This window comes from Trichechus manatus, unplaced genomic scaffold, assembly GCF_000243295.1.
Source record: "Trichechus manatus latirostris isolate Lorelei unplaced genomic scaffold, TriManLat1.0 scaffold00082, whole genome shotgun sequence".
NCBI classification, from domain to species: Eukaryota; Metazoa; Chordata; class Mammalia; order Sirenia; family Trichechidae; genus Trichechus; species Trichechus manatus.
This window is the reverse complement of record NW_004444018.1, coordinates 6,572,982-6,594,156: the sequence shown is the minus strand read 5'-3', so window position 1 is coordinate 6,594,156 and position 21,175 is coordinate 6,572,982. Positions and strand designations below refer to the sequence as shown.

The 21,175-nt window shown below is 42.9% G+C and overlaps 1 protein-coding gene across 1 annotated transcript in view; it reads left to right on the top strand.

Annotated features, from left to right (window-relative positions):
• The window catches only part of GOLM1 (golgi membrane protein 1), a 74,278-nt gene that overhangs the window by 10,570 nt on the left and 42,533 nt on the right, over window positions 1–21,175 (top strand). Inside the window, exons 2-3 of the mRNA XM_004381316.2 lie at window positions 5,815–5,964; window positions 8,479–8,658. Coding sequence (XP_004381373.1) covers window positions 5,836–5,964; window positions 8,479–8,658 — 309 coding nt within the window. The 5' untranslated portion in view covers window positions 5,815–5,835. The remainder of the gene's footprint in view (window positions 1–5,814; window positions 5,965–8,478; window positions 8,659–21,175) is intronic.

Genomic DNA, 21,175 nt, shown 5'->3' with positions numbered 1-21,175 from the left:
AACAGCATGTGTGTTACTGTTACATGAGAAACTATCTGTTCTGTAAGCCTTCACCTGAAGTACAATAAAATATTTAAAAAAAAAAAAAAATCATTGCCATGAGATTGCCAAAGATTGAACAGCTTATTTTGTGTGGTGTTGTGTAGGAAAATAGGCATTCTGTTACTGCTAGGAGGGTAAATTATTACAACCACTTTGGAAGCCAATATAGTAAGATCTACCAACATTTTTAAAGATAGTTTAGACTTAAAGAAGAGTTGCAGAAATAGTACAGAGTTCCTATATACCCTTCACCCAGCTTCCCCCTATGTTACCATCTTACGTAACCATAGAGTTTATCAAAATGAAGAAACTCACCTTGGCGCTATGTTATTAACCAAAGTGCAGAACTTATTTGGATTTCACCAGTTTTTCCAGTGCTGGCCTTTTTGTGGTCTAGGTTCCATTCCAGGATCTCACATTGCATTCAGTTGTCAAGTCTGTAGTTGCCTCATCTGTGACAGTTACTCAGGCTTTCCTTGTTTTTCATGGTCTTGACACTTTAGAAAGTGTGCTGGTCAGGTCTTTTGTAGAATATCCCTCAATCTGGGTTCCTCTGAAATTTTCTCACTATTAGGAGGTTATGCATCATTGGGAAGGAGATCACAGGTGGTGTGTCCCCTACCCCCCAGCACAACATCTTGGGTGTTCGTGGTATTGATATGTCTCATTACTGAAGATATTAACCTTAATAAGATGAGGGTTCTCCACTGTAAATTTACTGTTTTTCCCTGTATAATTCCTAAATATTTTGAAGGAGATAAGCTGTATCTGTTTCGACCCAGTAATTCCACTTATGGAAATTTAGCCCATAGTTATGCTGTCTGTGATTTATTTCCTCACTTGCAAAATGAGAATGATAGTGCCCACCCGGCAAGCTTGGCATGTTTACATGAGTTCATGTATTTAAAGCATGTGAGCCATGCCTCACACAGTAAGTTACCTGCTGGCTGACCCTCCGTTCCCCTTGAGGTCAGATGTATTTTGGAATTCTGAATTTTTTTTCCAGAATAGAGAAGATAGTAAGATGCATTTATTGTATATTACGTGACACCCCTAGGAGTATCTGGGACAGCCCTCCATAATCAAATGCTCATCTTTCTGCAGTGAAACATGTGAATGTTCACATGAAGGGAGGAAGATTAAAAAGCTTCAGGTTCAGAGTAGACCTTGATCTCAGGTCAGGACAGGTTTTGTTGCTGGATGAGTTGCTGGCATATAGAGAAACTCAGTATTCTTTTGGGTTTTTAGAGCATGTTGGATTTCAGAATTGTGGATAAGGGGTCATGCACCCAGATGTGAGTTTGCAAACACAGAGATGGATGTACAAGGCTATTTGTGGCACCCTTGTTGGAAGTAAGCCTGGAAAAGCCTGAATGGGCCTCACTAGAAGATTGGTTAAATAGTACACAATGGAACACTATTCAGTGAACCATAACGTGCTACTAGGAGAAGGGCAGCAAGATGTATTACTTAAAATTAATGACATTTGCAGAACAACGTGAATCGCGTGTGATTTTGTTTGGATTAAAAAATATGTATAGGTGCTTGTATATGTATCAAGAAGCAAATAGCATACCATCTAGAAACATCCAGAATAGTGGCTGTACATGAGAATCACTTGGGGAGATTAAAAGAATACCAAATGCCTGGACCTCACCCTAAACCAGTTGAAATAGAAAGGAATGCAGAAGTGGTGCCCAGGCATTGCTATTTTAAAAAAGTATTCCAGGTGATTCTGATACCCATTGAGGGTTGAGAGCAGCTGGAGTAGAAGGATACAGACATTAGAAAATATTATTACTTTAGCTCAGAAGTAGGAAGAGGAAGACTATACTTTTCTGTACTGTGTGATTTTCCTGGAATTGCATTTAGTATTTTTATATTTTAAAAAGTGTTAAAGTAGTTTAAAGAAAAAAACAAACTTGTGATCAAGATAAGGTGTGACAGGGTGGTGGAGACACATTTTCAGCAGATCTTCAGAATCTTCTAGAAGTTTAGTGTTTCTGAGCATTACTCTTTTTTGGCATGTATGAGGCTTACTGATATCAACTGGTAACTGAATTGAAAACATTTTTTCCTTTTTCATCCTGGAGATAAATGAGGCACCAGTAGAGGCTAGATGGAGTCATCAGCTCTACACGAAGTAATTCTTTTATTTTATTTTACTGTGTTTTAGATGAAAGTTTACATAGCAGATTAGGTTCCCATTTAACAATTTGTATAAAACTTGTACTATCACATTGGTTACATTTTCCATAATATGTCAGCATTCTCATTATTTCCATTCTTTTTATTCTGTTCCCATTATATCCACTCCTCACTTACCAACATGTTTAGTTTCCAAAGACAAGGTTGTTATGTGAAATTCGACGTTATACGAAAATGAAGGATGACCACATCAGATCACAAAATGGAGGATGACTACATCATTACATAACTACCAAACCACTGAGAATCATGGCCTAGCCAAGTTGACACATAACCTTAATCAACACAGCCAGCGTTACTCTTGCCTTGCACCTCGGTGTTAGTTACTGCCAGACCTACGTTGTTAATGCGCAGAGTAGTTGGATAGTAGTTTTGCTATTGTTGTCATTGTGAAATGTCGGATAACAAGGTAGTCAGTAGTTTCTCATCTTTGTTTTAGGGTAAATGTTGACTGTTTGGTCTCATATAGTTGATTGTTTAAGGGAGCACAGTATTCAAGGGTGATACTATTTAATAAGACAGTCTGTTGTTTGGATGAAAGGTGACCACCTGGAGTGGCTTCAGTTCCAAGTTCAAAGGGTATCTTAGGGCAGTAGTCTTGGGGGTTCCTCTAGTCTATTGCTCCAGTAATTCTGGCTTTTTTTTTTTTTTTTTTTAAGGAATTTGAGTTTCGTTTTATGTTTTTCTTCCTTTCTGTCCGGGCCTTCTGTTGTCTCCCTGGTCAGAATGTTCGGTAATGGTAGCTGGGCACCATCTAGTTCTTCTGGTCGCAGGCTAGATGAAGCTGTGGTTCATATGGCCTGTTAGTCCTGTGGGCTAGTTTCTTGAGTCTTCGTTTCCTTTATTCTGTTTTGTTCCAGACAAGTAAAGACCATTAGCTATATCTTAGATGGCTGCTTGCATGCTTTTAAGACCCCAAACCCTACTCACCAAACTAGGATGTAAAACATTATGAACTATGTTATGCCAGTTGACTGAGTTGTCCCATGAGACTATAGTCCCAGGCCTTCAAATCCAGTAATCCAATCCCACGAGATGTTTGGTTATGTCTAGGAAGTATCCCTAACTGTGCCCCCATGTATGTATGAATATATATGCAGCACACATAAACATGTGTATACATAAGCCTACAGATATACCTGTACATGCACATCCATATACTCAAATATATGTTTTCCTATACACATATATGCATGCATGGCTATATGTATACATGTAGCCACACACGTATCTTTTTGGTTATTGTAGCAAAATGGTATGTTATAGCATTTACCAAAATTGTCCCTTATTCTTGCGTACTTCTTGGTATCTTCATTTATCTTGGACAAATTGCGCAGACTTCACCCATATTGGGTATTGCCTTTTCCATCACCAAAAATAACAAATGTCTGCTATCTAGAAGGTGATTCCTCTCCCATCCCTGGTAACCACCAAAGAATATTGCTTTCTGTGTGTAAACCTATTCTTAACTTTTTATAAAAGCGAGACCATACAGTATTTATCCTTTTACGGTTGACTTATTTTACTCAGCATAATGTCCTCCAGATTCATCCATGTTTTAAGATGTTTCACGGACTCCTCAGTATTCTTTATTGTTGTGTATTATTCCATCGTATGTATGTACCACAATTTGTTTATCCATTCATCTGCTGATGGCCACGTAGGTTACACGAAGTAATTTTTGTGGTGCTTTATTTTCGATGATTCAACTAGATTGCTGATTTATCCCCTATAGGCTCATATAGTAGTTAGTGTGTAATTACCAAGAAAGAGGGTGCCTTCCAATGAACTCATAAGTAGAAATACCGTAGGGTCAGAACCACCTCTGTCAGCTGTTGTGTGGAACATTCTCAAGAACTTTATCTTGAAGGTAATTTCCAGGTGGTTGCAAAAGCCTGTCCCAGGGAAGTGGCTTCTCTGCCACCAGTGCTGCTGCCTCTCTTCCTCACACACCCAGAATGTAAGGATTTCTGTTCTCAGAATATTTCTTGCTGTGGCTACCCTCACTCTGATAAGGTGCTGTTTGATCTGCCTTAGCGAAAGCCTTTTGGAAAAGTCAAACTTCCCTTGTTCTTGGTGATTAATACTAGTATCCAACCAGAACTGATTTTGAGTTGAAGCATGTGAACATAATTTACACCTCTTGCAAACAGTTAACAGGCTTAACTGCTAACTGAAAGGTTGGTATTCACTCAGAGGCGGCTCAGAGGAAAGGCCTGGTGATCTACTTCCAAAACATCAGCCATCGAAAACCCTATGGAGCACAGCTCTACTCTGACACACACAGGGTCACTGTGAGTCTAAATTGACTGGACAGCAACTGTTTTATTTTGTTTTCTAAGATATATCTTCGTTCCTTTTAAAAAGTTTTATTGCACTCAGTAGCTCTCAGACTGAGTTCCTGTTTTTCCTCAGAATCTCTTAACACCAGTGTGAGGCTCACTACGCTGATGTTGCATGAAAATGAGAAATGAGGGCACAGAGGAAGCTGTCCTCTCGTTTGGCACAGAGTGAATGCCTCTTTTCTGTTTTGAATCCCAGTAGGGAACACTTTGTCTATGACCTCAGTCAGATTACATACCTTGAGTGAGGAGAATGCTGCTCCCAGCAGTCAGGGCTGTGTCTGAGTAATGCATCCCTGGTCGTGATTTATACAGTGGGAATTCATTCAACCCTCAGAACGGGTTTCCTCCTTCAGCTCAAGAAATGCTTTAATGGGGTGTCATTAGTAATTCTGTCAAAGGGTAAAAACCCTCCCGTCTTAGGAGTCAAATCAAGAAGGCCTTATTGAGGAATGAGAACTATCTTGTTTTTAATGTGATGGTGGAAGCACTTCATATTTGCTGTTGCTGTTTTCATGTTATCTGCTGTTGAGTCGACCCCCATAAACAGGGGAATGAAATGCTGCCCAGTCCTGTGCTAGCTCCATGCTGGGTTGCGAATCGGACCGTTGTGATCCATAGGGTTTTCACTGGCTAATTTTTTGGAAGTAGATCTCTAAGGCTTTTCTCTCTAGGAACCTCTTCTGAAATCTGTTCAGCATCATAGCAACACACAAGCCTCCACTGGCAGATAGGTGGTAGCTGTGCATGAGGTGCATTGGTAGGGAGTTGAACCCAGGTCTTCCGCACGGACAGTGAGAATTCTACCACTGAACCACCACTGCCCCCATGCTGTTTGCTTAGATTGTTAATTTAATTCTCACTCTATACTGGGGAGGCAGGTACTATTATTATTCCCATTTTACAGATGAGGAAACTGAAGGATAAGAGAAATTGCTGCTTGCCCAAGGTCTTGAGCTCGTCTGTTACGGATTCCAAGGACAGTCCTCACTCTCATGAGCCTGCCTTGGGGAGCAGACCACACTGCCCAAGGCACACAGAACTGTGGGTGTGCTGTTTACATGTTCTCCAGTGAAGCTTTACATTTCAAGGAGGAAGTCTCCCCTTGCTTGTGCTTCAAGTGTGGCAGGACACCGTCCCTGGGGTCGTGGTGATGGATGTGGCCTGCTTCCTGGATGGCAATAATAGTATTGAGGTTTATTTGTTTATTTTCTCTTGGCAGATTCTCAGCCCCGCCCTTGAAATGATGGGACTGGGGAACGGGCGTAGGAGCATGAAGTCGCCGCCGCTCCTGCTGGCCGCCCTCGTGGCCTGTATCATCGTACTGGGCTTCAACTACTGGATTGCGAGCTCCCGGAGCGTGGATCTCCAGGTGTTTTTCTTTTTTTAGATAACCTTTTTATTTTAGAATAGTCTTAGAGTTAAACAGAAACATTTCAGAGATAGTAGAGAGTTCCCATATACGCCACACCCAGTTCCCCCTGTTATTTATTTACATCTTACATTAGTATAGTGAATTTATCACACATAAAGAACCAGTTATTAAAAGCCTCTGAGCAGCCATCTAAAATACTCCACTGGTCTCACCCCTTCGGGAGCAAGGGAGAATGAAGAAAACTAAAGATACAGAGGAAAGATTAGTCCAAAGGACTAACAGACCACATCTACCACTGCCTCCACCAGACAGTCCAGTACAACTAGATGGTGCCTGGCTACCACCACTGACTGCCCTGACGGGGGTCACAGTAGAGGGTCCCAGACAGAACTGGAGAAAAATGTAGAATAAAATTCTAACTCACAAAAAAAGACCAGACTTACTGGCCTGACAGAGACTGGAGAAACCCCAAGAGTGTGGCCCCTGGACACCCTTTTAGCTCAGTAATGAAGTCACTCCTGAGGTTCAGCATTCAGCCAAAGATTAGACAGGCCCATAAAACGAGACTAATGTGGCACAACAGTCGAGGGACAAGGACTGGAAGGCAGGAGGGGACAGGAAAGCTGGTAATAGGGAACCTAAGGTCGAGAAGCGAGAGTGGTGACGTGTCGTGGGGTTGTTAACCAGTATCATAAAACAATATGTGTACTGTTTAATGAGAAACTAGTTCTGTAAACATTCATCTACAGTACAATAAAAAAAAATCTTTAAAGTGCTAAAAAAAAAAACCAAACGCATTGCTGGCAAGTCAGTTCTGTCTCATAGCAACCCTATAGGACAGGGTGGAACTGCCCCATAAGGTTTCCAAGGAGCAGCTGGTGGATTTGAACTGCTGACCTTTTGGTTAGCAGCTGAACTCTTAACCACTGTACCACCTAGGCGCCAATGAACTGATAATGATACCTTATTATTAACTAAAGTCCAGAGTTTATTCAGATTTTCTTAGTTTTTACCTAGTATTCTTTTTATATTCCAAGATCCCATCTAGGATACCTCCACAGTTTTTGCCTGTTTGTTTTGTCTTGTCTGTCTGGATATTATAAAGTATTTATGGTTGCTGGCCAATGAGTTCCGAATGGTTTGTTACTTATTTTCACCTAAATTTCAGTGTTGTCGGTGTGTACATGCTGTAATATAATGTGTGTAATACACACATCACACTGTGACTCAGCTCTGGGCCTGACTTCACACCCTCAGTACTGCCTTTTCCCTCAGCTCTGACCTTGGGTGGGAGAAGACCCCTTTTGCCACCCCCTGTGACTTCTTAGGAGTCCTGGTGGTGCAGTGGTTAAGAGCTCAGCTGCTAACCAAAAGGTCGGCAGTTTAAATCTACCAGCCACTCCTTGGAAACCCTATGGGGCAGTTTTACGTGGTCCTGTAGAGTTGTTATGAGTTGGAATCGATTTGGTAACAACGGGTTTGTTTTTTTTTTTAAATGACTTCTTAGGATTGCTGCCAAAATATCCCCCTCTGCTTTTCCTGTTGGTTAACAGGTTTCAGTCAGCTGTTTGGGCTGGTTCTGGAAAGATAGCTTGCTTAAGTATGCTGACCACGGCCCATCTCCTGGTCCTCAGGTCCACACTGGATATCAAAGGGTGGTTTTGGAAATGTGTTTGGATAATGGGTCTGAGGAGTACGTTTTTAAAGCTATCAGTCTTTAGCATCATCATTTAATGATGACGATGACCCTGGTTTTCCCCCTTACTGTAGCCCATCAGGGGCCAGGCACAGTGCTGAGCACTTTGTACACATTATCTTTTTTTGTTCACAAACCCTCCAAGGTTGGAACTTTGTTTTCCTCGTTTCACAGGTGGGCAGACTGAGGCACAGAAAGGTTAGTACAGGTGGAGCAGAGATTCCAAACAAGCTCGTTCTGATGGCAGAGCTTGGACTCTTCACCATGGAACCTCATCTCCCCTGAAAGTTGTTAATGTTCTGTCTTGCTCTCAAGCGTTCTCTCCGAGTTGTAGACCCTGTGTCTCAGCTTCCACCAGAACCACCGTTCTCTGGGCAGATGCGGGGCTGGGTTGTGGAGATGGAGAACAGAATTGGTTTTCAAAAGTAATACAAAGAGTTGTCAGGTACTTTGATAGCACGGAAAGGAACTAAGCATCTGAGCATCCCCTTGTGCCAGGTTAAGCCCTGAGCCTTGTGTGTACTTACCTCATTGAAGCCCATAGAGCCCTGAGGTACATGGCAGTGTCTCTGTTTGACAGTGGACGCTCGAAAGCTCAGACGTGTGAATGCCTCCATTTACACCACCGTTTTGTCTAGAGAAACCTGTTCTAGCTTCCATACAGTTGACTTGCAGACGTGAGCCTTTGGTAGCCATGAGGGGTGTAAGGCTTTATGCTGGCTCTGGGGCCCAGCCTGTGCCTGTTGTGGGGGCTCAGGCGGAGTGGTCTGCAGCGACGGCTCAATATTCGCCCTTACACTGTGGCCTCCTCATAGACCCGCATCACGGAGCTGGAAGGCAGGGTCCGCAGGGCAGCCGTGGAGAGAGGCGCTGTGGAACTGAAAAAGAATGAGTTTCAGGGAGAACTGGAGAAGCAGCGGGAGCAGCTCGACAAGATCCAGTCGAGTCACAACTTCCAGCTGGCGAGCGTCAACAAGTTATACCAGGACGAAAAGGTGAGGCCTGCTCGCTTTCCTCACTTCTGTTCTCAGTAGCATTTTGTGATCTGTCGAATTCTTCTCAATGGGAAGATAAATGGCTGTGTATATTTATGTAACTGTATGGAATTAGCTCTTGATCAAGCCTTGGGTCTACCCTCCACTTTACCCCCCAACCCCCATATACCCAAGGTCCCTAGGTGGGCTTGCTGTGAAACCTTTTGCAAAGTTGATAAACGGGAGAATGCAAAAGAGCTAAGATGGCATCGAAATCATCCTCTTACTGGCTTTTTTTCCCTTTTACTTTCTACAGATATATTAAATACCTACTCTGTGTCAGGTCAACCCTGATGGCGCAGTAGTTAAAGCTTGGCTGCTAACTGAAAGGTTGGTGGTTTGAAACCACCAGCAGCTCTGCAGCAAAAAAATGCGGCAGTCTGCTTGCATAAAGATTACACAAACAAAATCAAACCTGTTGCTGTCAATTTGATTCCAAGTCATAGCGACCCTATAGGACAGAGTAGAACTGCCCCATAGGGTTTCCAAGGAGCGGCTGGAAGATTTAAACTGCTGACCTTTTGGTTAGAAGCTGTAACTCTTAACCACAGCCTTGGAAACCCTATGGGGCAGTTCTACTCTGTCCTCTAGGGTCTCTATGAGTTGGAATTGACTCAACAGCAATGAGTTTGGGTTTTTTTTTTTTTTGTGGTGTCTGGTCTGTGAGAACTGCTTGTGCCCTCAAATATCTCACAGGAGTGGGGTTGCAGACGTCCAAAAAAATACTAACAAAGAAAGCAGGGGCCTCAAGCGTATTGCTTTTGCAGTTAAAAAAACAATCAGATTCTGCATAGACTAAAAAGGGCCTCCTATTAATTAAAATATCTAAGCTTTATGTGTCTTTTTCTGTTTTTGTTAGTAAATGAAAAATTTCTTTTATAAGGATCAGCACAAAGCTGGTTCCTATGAGGTGGAATGTTACAGCTTTTAGCTTTGTGGTTTGTCAAGCCCCACCACTGCTGTCTCGCCCCAGTATCCTGGTTCCTGCCAACTTACACTGCTGTTGCTCTTGCTGCTGCCATGCCATTCTCTCCCTGTCTTCAGTATTACAGCTCCTTCTTCTCTCTCTCTCCCTCCATGTCTCTCTCTCAAGTTTTGTCAGGGAAGCTGGTTGTATAGCAAGCTCCTTGTCAATTTCAAGGTGTTACTGCCACCACCACCACCAGCAAGACCACGAACTAACCAGTCCCTTACAAGGGTTCCATGCACCTTCTTTGCATTAGCGGACTGTCCAATCCCCACAAGGTTCCACACACTTTATTTGCATAGTCCCAGCCAGTCATTTAATAAGAGTTACCAAAACATGGCTGGAAAGGCTGTATAAAAGCAATTTATTACACCGCAGTTATAACCGTTCTTTCTTGTTTATGAAGTTGTGTCAGCGTGTGAGTTACTAATATCTTTTATTCTGAAGTGCTTCAAACTCACGGTCATTTATAACCTAAGGGTTTGGCTCTTACCAATGTAATGCATGTGCCTCTCTCTGTGGAACGGTTAGTGTACTGGAAGGAGGCTATATCTTTAGATCTATTATTGCGAATGTAGACACAGCTTTAGTATGAACTAGTGGAGTTCTTGGGTAGGGTGGAAATGGTTAATGTGCTCAGTTGCTAACTGAAAGGTTGGTGGTTCGAGTCCACCTAGAGACACCCGGGAAGAAAGCCCTGGTGATCTGAAAAATCAGACATGGAAAACCCTATGGAGCACAGTTCTCTAACACACACGGGGTCGCCATGAGTCAGAGTCGAGTTGGTGGCAGTTCATTTTTTTTTTTTAGTAGTCAGCACTTCACCAGAAAATGATCATTTCTACCTAGAGCCTCAGACTTTTCTTTTCTTGCATGTTGTCCTTGGTAGCTACTGTTGAGTTAGCCCCTGACTCATAGCGTCACCATGCACAATGAACAAAATGCTGCCCCGTCTTGTGCTGTCTGCATGATCAGTTGCAGATCAGACCATTGTGATCTGTAGGGTTTTTATTGACTGATTTATGGAAACAGTTTGCCAGGCTTTTCTTCCTAGTTTGTCTTAGTCTGAAAGTGCCACTGAAACCTGTTTATCATCAAAGCAACACTCAAACCTCCACTGACAGATGGGTGGTGCATAACTGGTTTAAAATGTGAGTAATCTTTTTCATTTGTAGAGTACTTTTCCATATTCACAAACTCATGTCTCATCTCTGGTAACTGTTCCAATTTTAAATGCTGTTATAATAAAGTGCTTCTCTATTTGTGCTTGCGTTTCTTGTATGTGGAGAAAGCTCCTGAAATCCTCTTTAACTGAATATAGTAGGACCAGGAGTTCTTCATAGTGTATACATGGATAGAATCTTCTAAAACCTGTTTTTTGGGAGGAAGTAGAGTTTATCCTTGTTGTTGTTAGGTGTCGTGGAGTTGGTTCTGACTCAGAGAAACCCTGTGTATAACAGAATGAAACACTGCCCAGTCCTGCACCATCCTCACAGTTGTTGCTGTGTTTGAACCTATTGTTGCAGCCACTGTGTCATTCCATCTCGTTGAGGGTCTTCCTCTTTTTCACTGACCCTCTACCTTACCAAGCATAATGTCCTGCTCTAGGGACTGATCCCTCCTGATAACATGTCCAAAGGATATGAGACGAGGTCTCGCCATCCTTGCTTCTAGGGAGCATTCTGGCTGTACTTCTTCCAAGAAAGATTTGTTTGTTCTTCTGGAAGTCCGTGACATATTCAATATTCTTTGCCAACACCACAATTCAAAGGTGACAGTTCTTCTTCAGTTTTCCTTATTCATTGCCCAGCTTTTGTGTGCACATTAGGCAGTTGAAAATATCATGGGCTGGGTCGGGGACTCCTTAGTCCTCAAGGTGACATCTTTGCCTTTTAACCTTTAAAGAGGTCTTTTGCAGCAGATTCGCCCAGTGCAATACGTCATTTGATTTTTTTGAGTGCTGCTTCCATGGGCGTCGATCGTGGATCCAAATAAAATGAAATCCTTGACAACTTTAATCTTTTCTCTGTTTATCATGATGTAGCTTATTGGTCCAGTTGTAAAGATTTTTGTTTTCTTTACCTTTAGATGTAATTCATATTGAAGTCTGTAGTCTTTTATCTTCATCAGTGAGTGCTTTAGGTCTTCTTCACTTGCAGCAAGCAAGGTTATGTCATCTGCATATTACAGGTTGTTAATGAGTCTTCCTCCAATCTGATGCTGCATTCTTCTCCATATAGTCCAGCTTCTCGAATTATTTTGCTCAGTGTACAGATTGAATAAGTATGGTGAAAGGATACAACCCTGATACACACCTTCCCTGACTTTAAACCATGCAGTATCCCCTTGTTCTGTTTGAACAACTGCCTATTGGACTATTTATAGGTTCCTCATTAGCACAATTAAGTATTCTGGAATTCTCATTCTTTGCAATGTTATCCATAATTTGTTATGATCCACACAGTCAAATGCCTTTGCATAGTCAGTAAAACACAGGTAAACATCTTTCTGGTGTTCTCTGCTTTCAGCCAAGTTCCATCTGTCATCAGCAATGATATCCACGGCCTCTTCTGAATCCAGCTTCAATTCTAACAGTTATTGTTACAACAGTTATTGTTGTAACAGTTTTTGAATTATCTTCAGCAGAATTTACTAGTGTGTGATATTAATGATATTGTTCTATAATTTTCGCATTCTGTTGGATCACCTTTCTTTAGAATGGACACAGATATGAATATTTTCCAGTTGGTTGACCAGGTAGCTGTCTTCCAAATTTCTTGGCATAGACGAGTGCGTGCTTCTAGTGTTCTGTCTGTTTGTTGAAACATCTCAGTTGGTATTCTTTCAGTTTCTGGAGGCTTGTTTTTCACCAATGTCTTTGGTGCACTTGGACTTTTTCCTTTAGTACCATTGATTCTTGATCATATGCTACCTCCTGAAATGGTTGAACGTCGACCAGTTCTTTTTGGTGCAGTGACTCAGTGTATTCCTTCTTTTGATGCTTCCTGCATCGTTCAGTAGTTTGCCCATAGAATCCTTTAATATTCCAACTTGAGGCTTAAATTTTTTCTTCAGTTCTTTCAGCTTGAGAAATGCTGAGCGTGTTCATCCCTTTTGGTTTTCTAACTCCGAGTTTGTCCTTAGGGAATAGAATTTGTAGAAATCCATGCATGATTTGCAGGATGTGCAGAGAATGTTGCTGGCACCCAGGCCCTCTGTAGTGGAGCAGGAGATGTGTGCTGGGAACTGGGCTGTATTGGGGGCTGAGTTAGGGGGCTCAGGAGAGCCAGGCAGGATTGCCTCTGGGGCCTGAGTTGAGATGGGCTCCCAGGGACAGCAGGGAAAGTCAAGAAGGACCATCCATGCTACCTTAGTGCTTCTTCAGTGTTTGGCTGTAGCCTGGGACCAGCCAGGAGCAACTGTTTCCCCTCTGCAGGAAGTGAGGAAAAATAAGGAGGAAGTTTAGTGAGTCTGTCAGCTCTCCTACCCTCGCAAGTATATGTATTGTTCAACTGTCTTTTCTTAGAAAGAATTTCCTTTTTATTCTGAGCCTCTGGCCTTCCTACATTTTGTTTTTAAAATAAAATTTCTTTTTTTCTTTTTTAAATGATAGTGAAAGGAGATAGTGGGAGGTGTGTGTGTGAGAGAGATTATGTGTGAGTGTGTGAGAGAGTGTGAGTATGTGAATGTGAGAGAGTGTGTTTCTGTGAGTGTGTGTAAGAGGATGTGTGTGTTAGGTGCTGCTTTTAAGTATCTTTGTTTTCTTAACTCCCTCAGTCTACCAAATACTTCTGAAATTTTAGCAGTCCATGAATTCCAAAATTCTAGAAATTCTGGATATTTTTGTGCATTGCTTGAAAGTGTGGGTGCATGCCTTGTGTGAGGAGGAGGAAAAGAGGCTGCAGGTAAATGCTGCTCATGGACAGAACACACGGGCGTGTTTCCCCTTGGTTACACCTTCAGGAGGCTCCAGACCCCTGTATACGGACCAGGACAACCTGGAGCTTCCCATATCACATGGACAGAATCCTCAGAGAACATGCTTTACAGAGCATTCTTTTTTTTTGACACTTTTGAGTTGTGGTGTTTATTGTTGTAGTTTAAGTGAAAGTTTACATTTCAAGTTAGTCTCTTATACAAAAATTTATACATACATTGTTAATGTGACCCTAATTGCTCTCCCTATACTGTGACAGCACACTCCTCCTTTCCCCCCTGATTTCCCATGTCCATACATTCAGCTCCTAACCCTCTGTGCCTTCTCATCTCACCTCCGGACACAGAAGCTGCCTGTTCAGTCTCATGTAGCTACTTGAGCTAAGAAGCACACTCTTCGTGAGTATCATTTTATGTCCCACAGTCCAGTCCAATCTTTGTCTGAAGAGTTGGCCTCGGAAATTGTTTTAGTTCTGTGCTGATAGAGAACCTGGGGGCCGTGCCTTCCGGGGTTCCTTCAGTCTCAGGCAGACCATGAAGTCTCAGAACCATTCTTGAAGAGAGTTCACAGTAACTCAGGAAAGCATGCTCACTACAGCCAAGTCCCAGATCTGGAATACTGGTTTCTTTGTGCATCATCTGTTGTGGACTAAGACTACAAACATGGAATTTTTTGAAATATGACTTTTTGTTGCCTAAAGGCAGCTCTGGTGGCGCAGTGGCTGAAGCACCTGACTGCTAACTGAAAGGTCGGTGGTTTGAGCCCACCAGCCTCCCTGCGGGAGAAGGATGTGGCAGTCTGTTTCCCTAACGAGTATAGCCTTGGAAGCCCTATGCGGCAGTTCTCCTCTGGCCTCTAGGGTCACTGTGAGTCGGAATTGACTCGACGGCAGTGGGTTTGGTTTTTTGGGGGGAGTTGCCTAAAAACGTCTGCCTGTAGGAAGAAATGAAGGGAGTATCCACCAGCCAGAGACTGGGAGACTGTTTGACTTCAGTTCTTAATGCGTCCATTATGGCTTCTTTTGAAAATACAGGGTATAATGCAAGATCTCTTTCCTCCACTGTCTACCCCCACTTTCAGGAAACTGGGGATCTGCAGAGGAGGAAGGTTATTGTAGTCACAATAAACAAACTTATGTACTTTGGTGTAGTGGTGAAGGGTATGGGATTCTGGGTTAGGCAGACTGGGCTCAAAATCTTTTCTTTAGCCATGTGATTTTAGGCAAGTCACTCTCGACTGTCAACATGGGAATAACAACAGTGTCTTCCTTACAAGGTGGCTGTGAGGAGTCAATGAAATGCTGTTTATAAAGTGTTTAGTGCAGTGCTTGACATGTATTAAAACCTCAGAAAATGGTAGCTCGTATTATTACAGCTGGTCATAGTAGTAGTAGTAGCAGTACTAGTAGTAACAGCAGCTATACTAGTAGTAACAGCAGCAGCAGTAATAGTAATAGGAGTAGGAATCCCTGGGTGGTGCAAATGGTTAACGCATGCTTGGCTGCTGAGAGGTTGGCGGTTTGAGTCCACCCAAAAGCATGTTGGAAGAAAGACCTAGTGATCTACTTCTGAAAAATCAGCCATGATCACTGTAGTAATCGCAGCAGTAGTAGTAGTAGTAGTAACAGCAATAGTAGCAGAGGTGGTAGTAACCCCAGTAGCGGTAGTTGTTGTTGGGTGCCATTGAGTTGATTCTGACTAATAGTGACCCCTTGTGACAGAGGAGAATGACCCCATAGGGTTTTCTAGGCTATAATCTTTCTCTTGTGGAGCTGCTGGGTGGGTTGAAACTGCCAACTTTTGGTTAGTAGCCAAGCACTTAACCGACAGTAGGAGTAGTGATAGTGTGATTTTTTTTTTTTTTTTGGTACGGATCCTTTTTTTCTCTCAAATTGAAACCAAGTTGTGGTAGCTTTGAAAGGATTAGGTGGACACTGGGTAGCTGTTAGAACACGTGGGCAAACAGTGCAGCTGGGCAATGAGCAGAGCAGTAAGTACAGTTACCACAGGAATGACGAGAGCTCATGTTTATTGAGTCCGCTTAGCCAGACATCGAGCTAAGCATTTCACAAGGATTATTTCACGTGTTTCTCTCAACTGCCTTAACAGGTGAGGAAACTGAGGCTCAGAGTTGTTAGTAACTGTCACCTAGATCCTGAGCAGCTCCAGGACAGTCTCCGTCTGTGTGTCCGGCCCCCTCTTCCCTTTGGTTGCAGACACAGCTTCTCTGCTGCCCACCCACCTGACGGGCAGCAGTGGTGTCTCCAGACCTCTCCATCCTTCAAAATAACATGATGGGGGCAGAGGGGAAAACACACTGGAGCCGAGCTGAGCATCGTTGAAGCTGGGTGATAGGTGCGAGGGGGATCATTACACTACTCCCTCCGCTTTTGTATTCATTAACATTTTTCACTTTAGAAACTTAAAACATTTTTATATCTCTTTGCTTCAAAAGACAACTGTATTCCAGCTTGCTCTTTTTTAGTCCCAGTTCCAAATTCTCAGGTGACAAGTATCTGATTCTTTCAGTATATCCAGGCAGTTCGCAGAGAAGTAGGGCTGGTCTGTCACCTCATTACTTGTCTCTACATAATATTTTTTTTTCCTTAGAAGGTTAAAATTCATAGTTTGAATCAGAATGAGACTCTTTTTGTAGAATTTTAAAGAGTCATCTGGTGATCTAATAGTGATTCTCAACTGTGGGAGGGGTGAGGATGTGGAGATCTGTGAGGGAGAGTGGTTTGCAAATCTGACATGATTTAAAGATTGAGGTTCCCCTTGCGTCTGCCATTGTCTGCTGTCTCGGGCAGTCACTGTTATTCAAGCCACCATCAGTTGCGGTGGAGTCGATTCTGACTCACTGTGACCCCATGTGTGCAGAGCAGAACTGCTCTGTGGAGTTTTCAAGGCTGTCACCTTTTGGAAGCAGATCTCCAGGCCTTTCTTCTGAGGTGCCTCTGGATGGACTCGAACTGCCGGCCTTTCAGTTAGCAGCTGAGTGTGTAATTCTTTGTGCTGCTCAGGGACTCCTGTTACTGAAGCAAGAGTATTGGGTCCCTAAAGTGGGGGCCTGGATAAAGCTTGAAAACCACGCATACCAGGGGGAAAAATGTGGTGAACAGATGCCTTCTAATGTAATAAACGCTTTGGGTCAGCCCTGACCTATAGACTTTTCTGTGATGGTGAAAATGTTATGTGTCTGTGCTGTGCCACTAGTCACGTGTGGGGCTACTGGGTACCTGAAATGTGGCTAGTGAGACTGAGGAGCTGACTTTTTAATTTTTTTTTTAAGTAACTAATTTAAATTCAGATAGCCAAATATGGCTGAAAAAAAAAAAAAAAAAAAACCCATTGCCAACGAGTTGATTCTGACTCATAGGGACCCTATAGGACAGAGTAGAACTGCCCCCTAGGGTTTCCAAGGAGCGGCTGGTGGATTTGAGCCTTTTGGTTAGCAGCTGTAGCTCTTAACCACCGAGCCACCAGGGCTCCTATAAAAGGAGAATTATTCCTAACTCTGGCTGTACATGGAAGAAACTGGGACTGAGAGGTGGTAGTGTGGTGGGTTTGTCTCTTGACTTCATCGTTGGCTAGTGGCTACCTTATTGGACAGGACAGCTTTGGATGAAAGATGGCAGAACTCTGGTAAAAAGCTGGGTTTTGGCCCCTGAATTATAGACTCATGTTCTGTGGGGCCTTGGGCAGAGGCGTGCTCTTGTTCGGTTCCTTGATGCCTTTTCGCCCTTTATATCTAGAAGGTTCAGAAGCAAGGGCGTCAGAATTAGGTAATGGAAGATGAGATTTCATTCTGATTTGACTGGTTTTGCTTAGTACATCTGTACTAGTTTACTAGGGCTGCAGTAGCGAATTCCCACAAACCAGGTGCCTGCAAACAACAGAAATTTATTCTCTCTTTGGCCAGAAGTCCGAAATCGAGGTGTCTGAAGCCTGGGGGTGGGTAGGGAGCATCCTCCCCTGCCTCTTCCAGTTTCTGGTGGCCACAGCCTGGTGGAGCATCACTCCTGTCTCTGCCTCTGTCTTCACGTAGCCATCTTTCCTCTGTGTCTCTCTGTGTCATCACATGCTGTTCTCCTTGCGTGTCTGTCTCCTCTCTTTTTATAAGGACACTAATCATATCGGATCAGGGTCTACCCTATTCCAGTATGACCCCATGTTAAGCAATTACGTCTGTAAAGACCCGTTTCTAAATAAGGTCATGTTCACAAATACCAGCGGTTAAGACTTCAGCGGAGGGCAGTGGGGTTCAGTGGTAGAATTCTCCTCCTCCGTAAGGGAGACTCAGGTTCGATTCCCGGCCAGTGCTCCTCACGCACAGCTATCACCTGTCTCTGTCACTGGAGGCTTGGCTGTTGCTGTGCTACTGAACAGGTGTCAGGGGAGCTAACAGACTAAGACAGACTAGGAATAAAGGCCTGACGATCTCCTTTTGAAAATCAGCTAATGAAAACCCATGGATCACGATGGTCTGATCCCTAGCCCATCATGGGGATGGTGCAGGCCTGGGCAGTGTTTTGTTCCATCTCCATTAAGTTGGGGGCTGACTCAGCAGCAGCTAACAACAACAACAAAGGACTTCGACATATCTGTTTTAGGGATACAGTTCAACCCCAAACAGCTTCTGTTGCTTGCTAGTGTTCTGTGTTGCACAATTCTCAGTTTATCAGATTGACTGTGTGTGTGCCACATTGTAGGGTATTGGAATGTATTTGTCATGGAGGTTACTTCACAACAGTCAGTCCCAGACTGGCTGCACATCACAATCACCTGGGAGCTTATGGAAAATACAGATTTTTAAAACACTGAAACAGAATTTCTGGGGACTGGGCTTCAGAGAATATATGATTTTTTAAAAGATCACACACACGCACGCACAATTTTTTCTAGGTTTCCAGATAATGGTGGTGAAGCTGAGATCAAGTGTCTTATAGTATTCTACTTCTAAACTTTTAAAAATAAAAATGCATTATTAGGGTTTTCATATTTTTGACCCTTCCTCAGTGAAATGATTTAAAAAGTAAAAGATATGATAATTAAGAGATATAATCTATTTAAAAATATTTTGGAAATGCCAGTGCAAAGTGATCAACATAATACTTGTTTCCTAAGATAATTTTTTTCATCTTGACCCATGTTTATTGGAACCCTTGAAAATTTTCAGAAGATACACCAGGTTGGAAACTTACGGATCATGTCCTCCCCCTCCCCCTCCCCCCAGATTGCCAACTCCCCCAGAACATGAATATAGATGTGTCCTGATGTCCTCAGTACTGTGAGTGGTTTGCTTAGATTCCCTTCACATGCCACCTGGAATGGATGGACCAGTGAAACATCACGTGAGCTTCCTGGTAGCCATGTTGTGGTGATGTAATGAGACCTGGAACAATTGTAGTATGGAATAGCTGGGCGTACACCTGTAAACCTGTTGCCATCAAGTCAATTTTGACTCATAGCGAGCCTATAGGACAGAGTAGAACTGCCCCATGGGATTTCCAAGGAGCTAACTGCTGACCTTTTGGCTAACAGCCGAGCTCTTAATCACTGTGCCACCAGGGCTCTGGGCATACAGAGAGATCAGAATACTTAGTTAACAACTGTGCTCCTCACTCAGATATTTACTTAAAACAAAATCGTTTATATATAAAGTTGAGGTCCTCAATCCCTTCTCTTCTTTCCCTCTTGCCCCATAGATACCCAGTATTACGATTTTAATGATTGTTATGGATTGAATTGTGTCCCCTCAAAATATGTGTTGTGAATCCTAACCCCTATACCTGTGGTTATAATCCCATTTGTGAATGGGTTTTCTTTGTTCAGTCAATGAGGCAGTATTAGTGTAGGGTGTGTCTTGCATCAGTGTCTTTTGAAATATAAACGAGCAGATTGAGCAGGCACCCAAGCAAGCGAGCACAGATAGGGGAAGATAGATGCTGTACCATGTGAGATCTCCAAGGAACCAAGAAACAGAAGCTGAAAAGAGACAAGGACCTTCCCCCAGAACCTTTGGGGGAAGTGTCAGAGAACTTGTGGCCGTGTTTTAAAGCCACCACATTGTGTATCTATAAATAATCCTCACACAGCCACCTAGTGAAATACTATACACCCACTCCTCACTTATTGACACGGTTAGGTTCCAGAGACCAGGTCATGATGTGAAAATTGGTGTTGTGTGAAAATGGAGGATGACTATATCATTAAATAACTGCCAAACCATCAAGAATCATGGCCCAGCCAGGTTGACATATAACTGTCAAAGCCAGTGTTACTCTTGCCTTGCACCTCGGCATTCGTTACCGCCAGATGTACGTCGTTAATGCACAAAATGGTCAGATAGCGGATTTTTTGCTATTGTAAATGTGAAATGTCAGATAATGAGATAGTAAGTTAGGAGTGAGTGTATTTTCCTTTACAGATGTTACGTGTGTACGTATAAAACAAGTTTTTAAGGGACCTAAACAGAAACACCGCCACCCATCTGTCAGTTCGTGGTGGCTTGTGTGTTGCTGTGACGCTGGAAGCTATGTCACTGGTACTTCAAATACCAGCAGGGTGACCCATGGTGGACAGATGTCAGCAGAGCTTGCAGACTAAGACAATCTAGGAAGAAAGGCTTGGTGAACTACTACTGAAAAATAGCCAGTGAGCACTTTATGGATCACCACAGAACACTGTTGGACTCATTTGCTTTGGGCACATTGTCAGGAAGGATCAGTCACTGGAGGAGGACATCATGTTTGGTGAAGCAGAAGGCCGATGAGGGTAAGGGAGACCCTTGGTAAGGTGGATTGGCACAGTGGCTGCAATGATGGACTCAAACATGCTGGCAATTATGAGGGTGATGCAGGTCTGGGCAGTGTTTCATTCTGTTGTACATAAGATTGCCATGAGTCAGAGTCGACACGACAGCAGCTGTCTGTCAATCTGAGTAGAGGCAGATCTTCAGGTTTTAGTTAGCTTTTGGCAAAAGCTTATGAGGCATCTCTTGTAAAGGTCTGTGTTATCTCTTAAGGTTGGCACAGAGTTGTATAATTCATTCTTTTACTTTGTTGTCAGATGGCTGATTAGTAAGTTTAGGTCTGAAAACTTGCCAAGCTCTTGGATCCCTTCTTGCTAGTTTCTGATTGACAGATAACAAAATATCTGAAAGGTTTGGCGGAAGAGTCTGAAAGACCCTGAATTCTTCGTAGCACTTTGTCTAAAGAAACGTGGAGCTTTGTGCTATTGTGTTCATTTTTGCTTGCCAAAAGTTAGAGTAAGAAACAACTTCGTTTTCAATATTTGTGTTTGTGACATTCTCGCTAGGCTGGTTCCTTGCAGCAGCTTAACGCTTTGACATTTATGCTTTTTATTTCTTCGTTAAAATATGTAAATTAACACTGCAAGGTGCAAAGAAAATTGTTTGAGTAACATTTCGTTGGTATGTGTTATGGATTGAATTGTGTCCCTCAAAAATGTGTGTCACAGCTTATAAAGACAATGCTCTACATTCTACCTTGGTGAGTAGTGTCTGGGGTCTTAAAAGCCTGTGAGCAGCCATCTAAGATACTCCACTGGTCT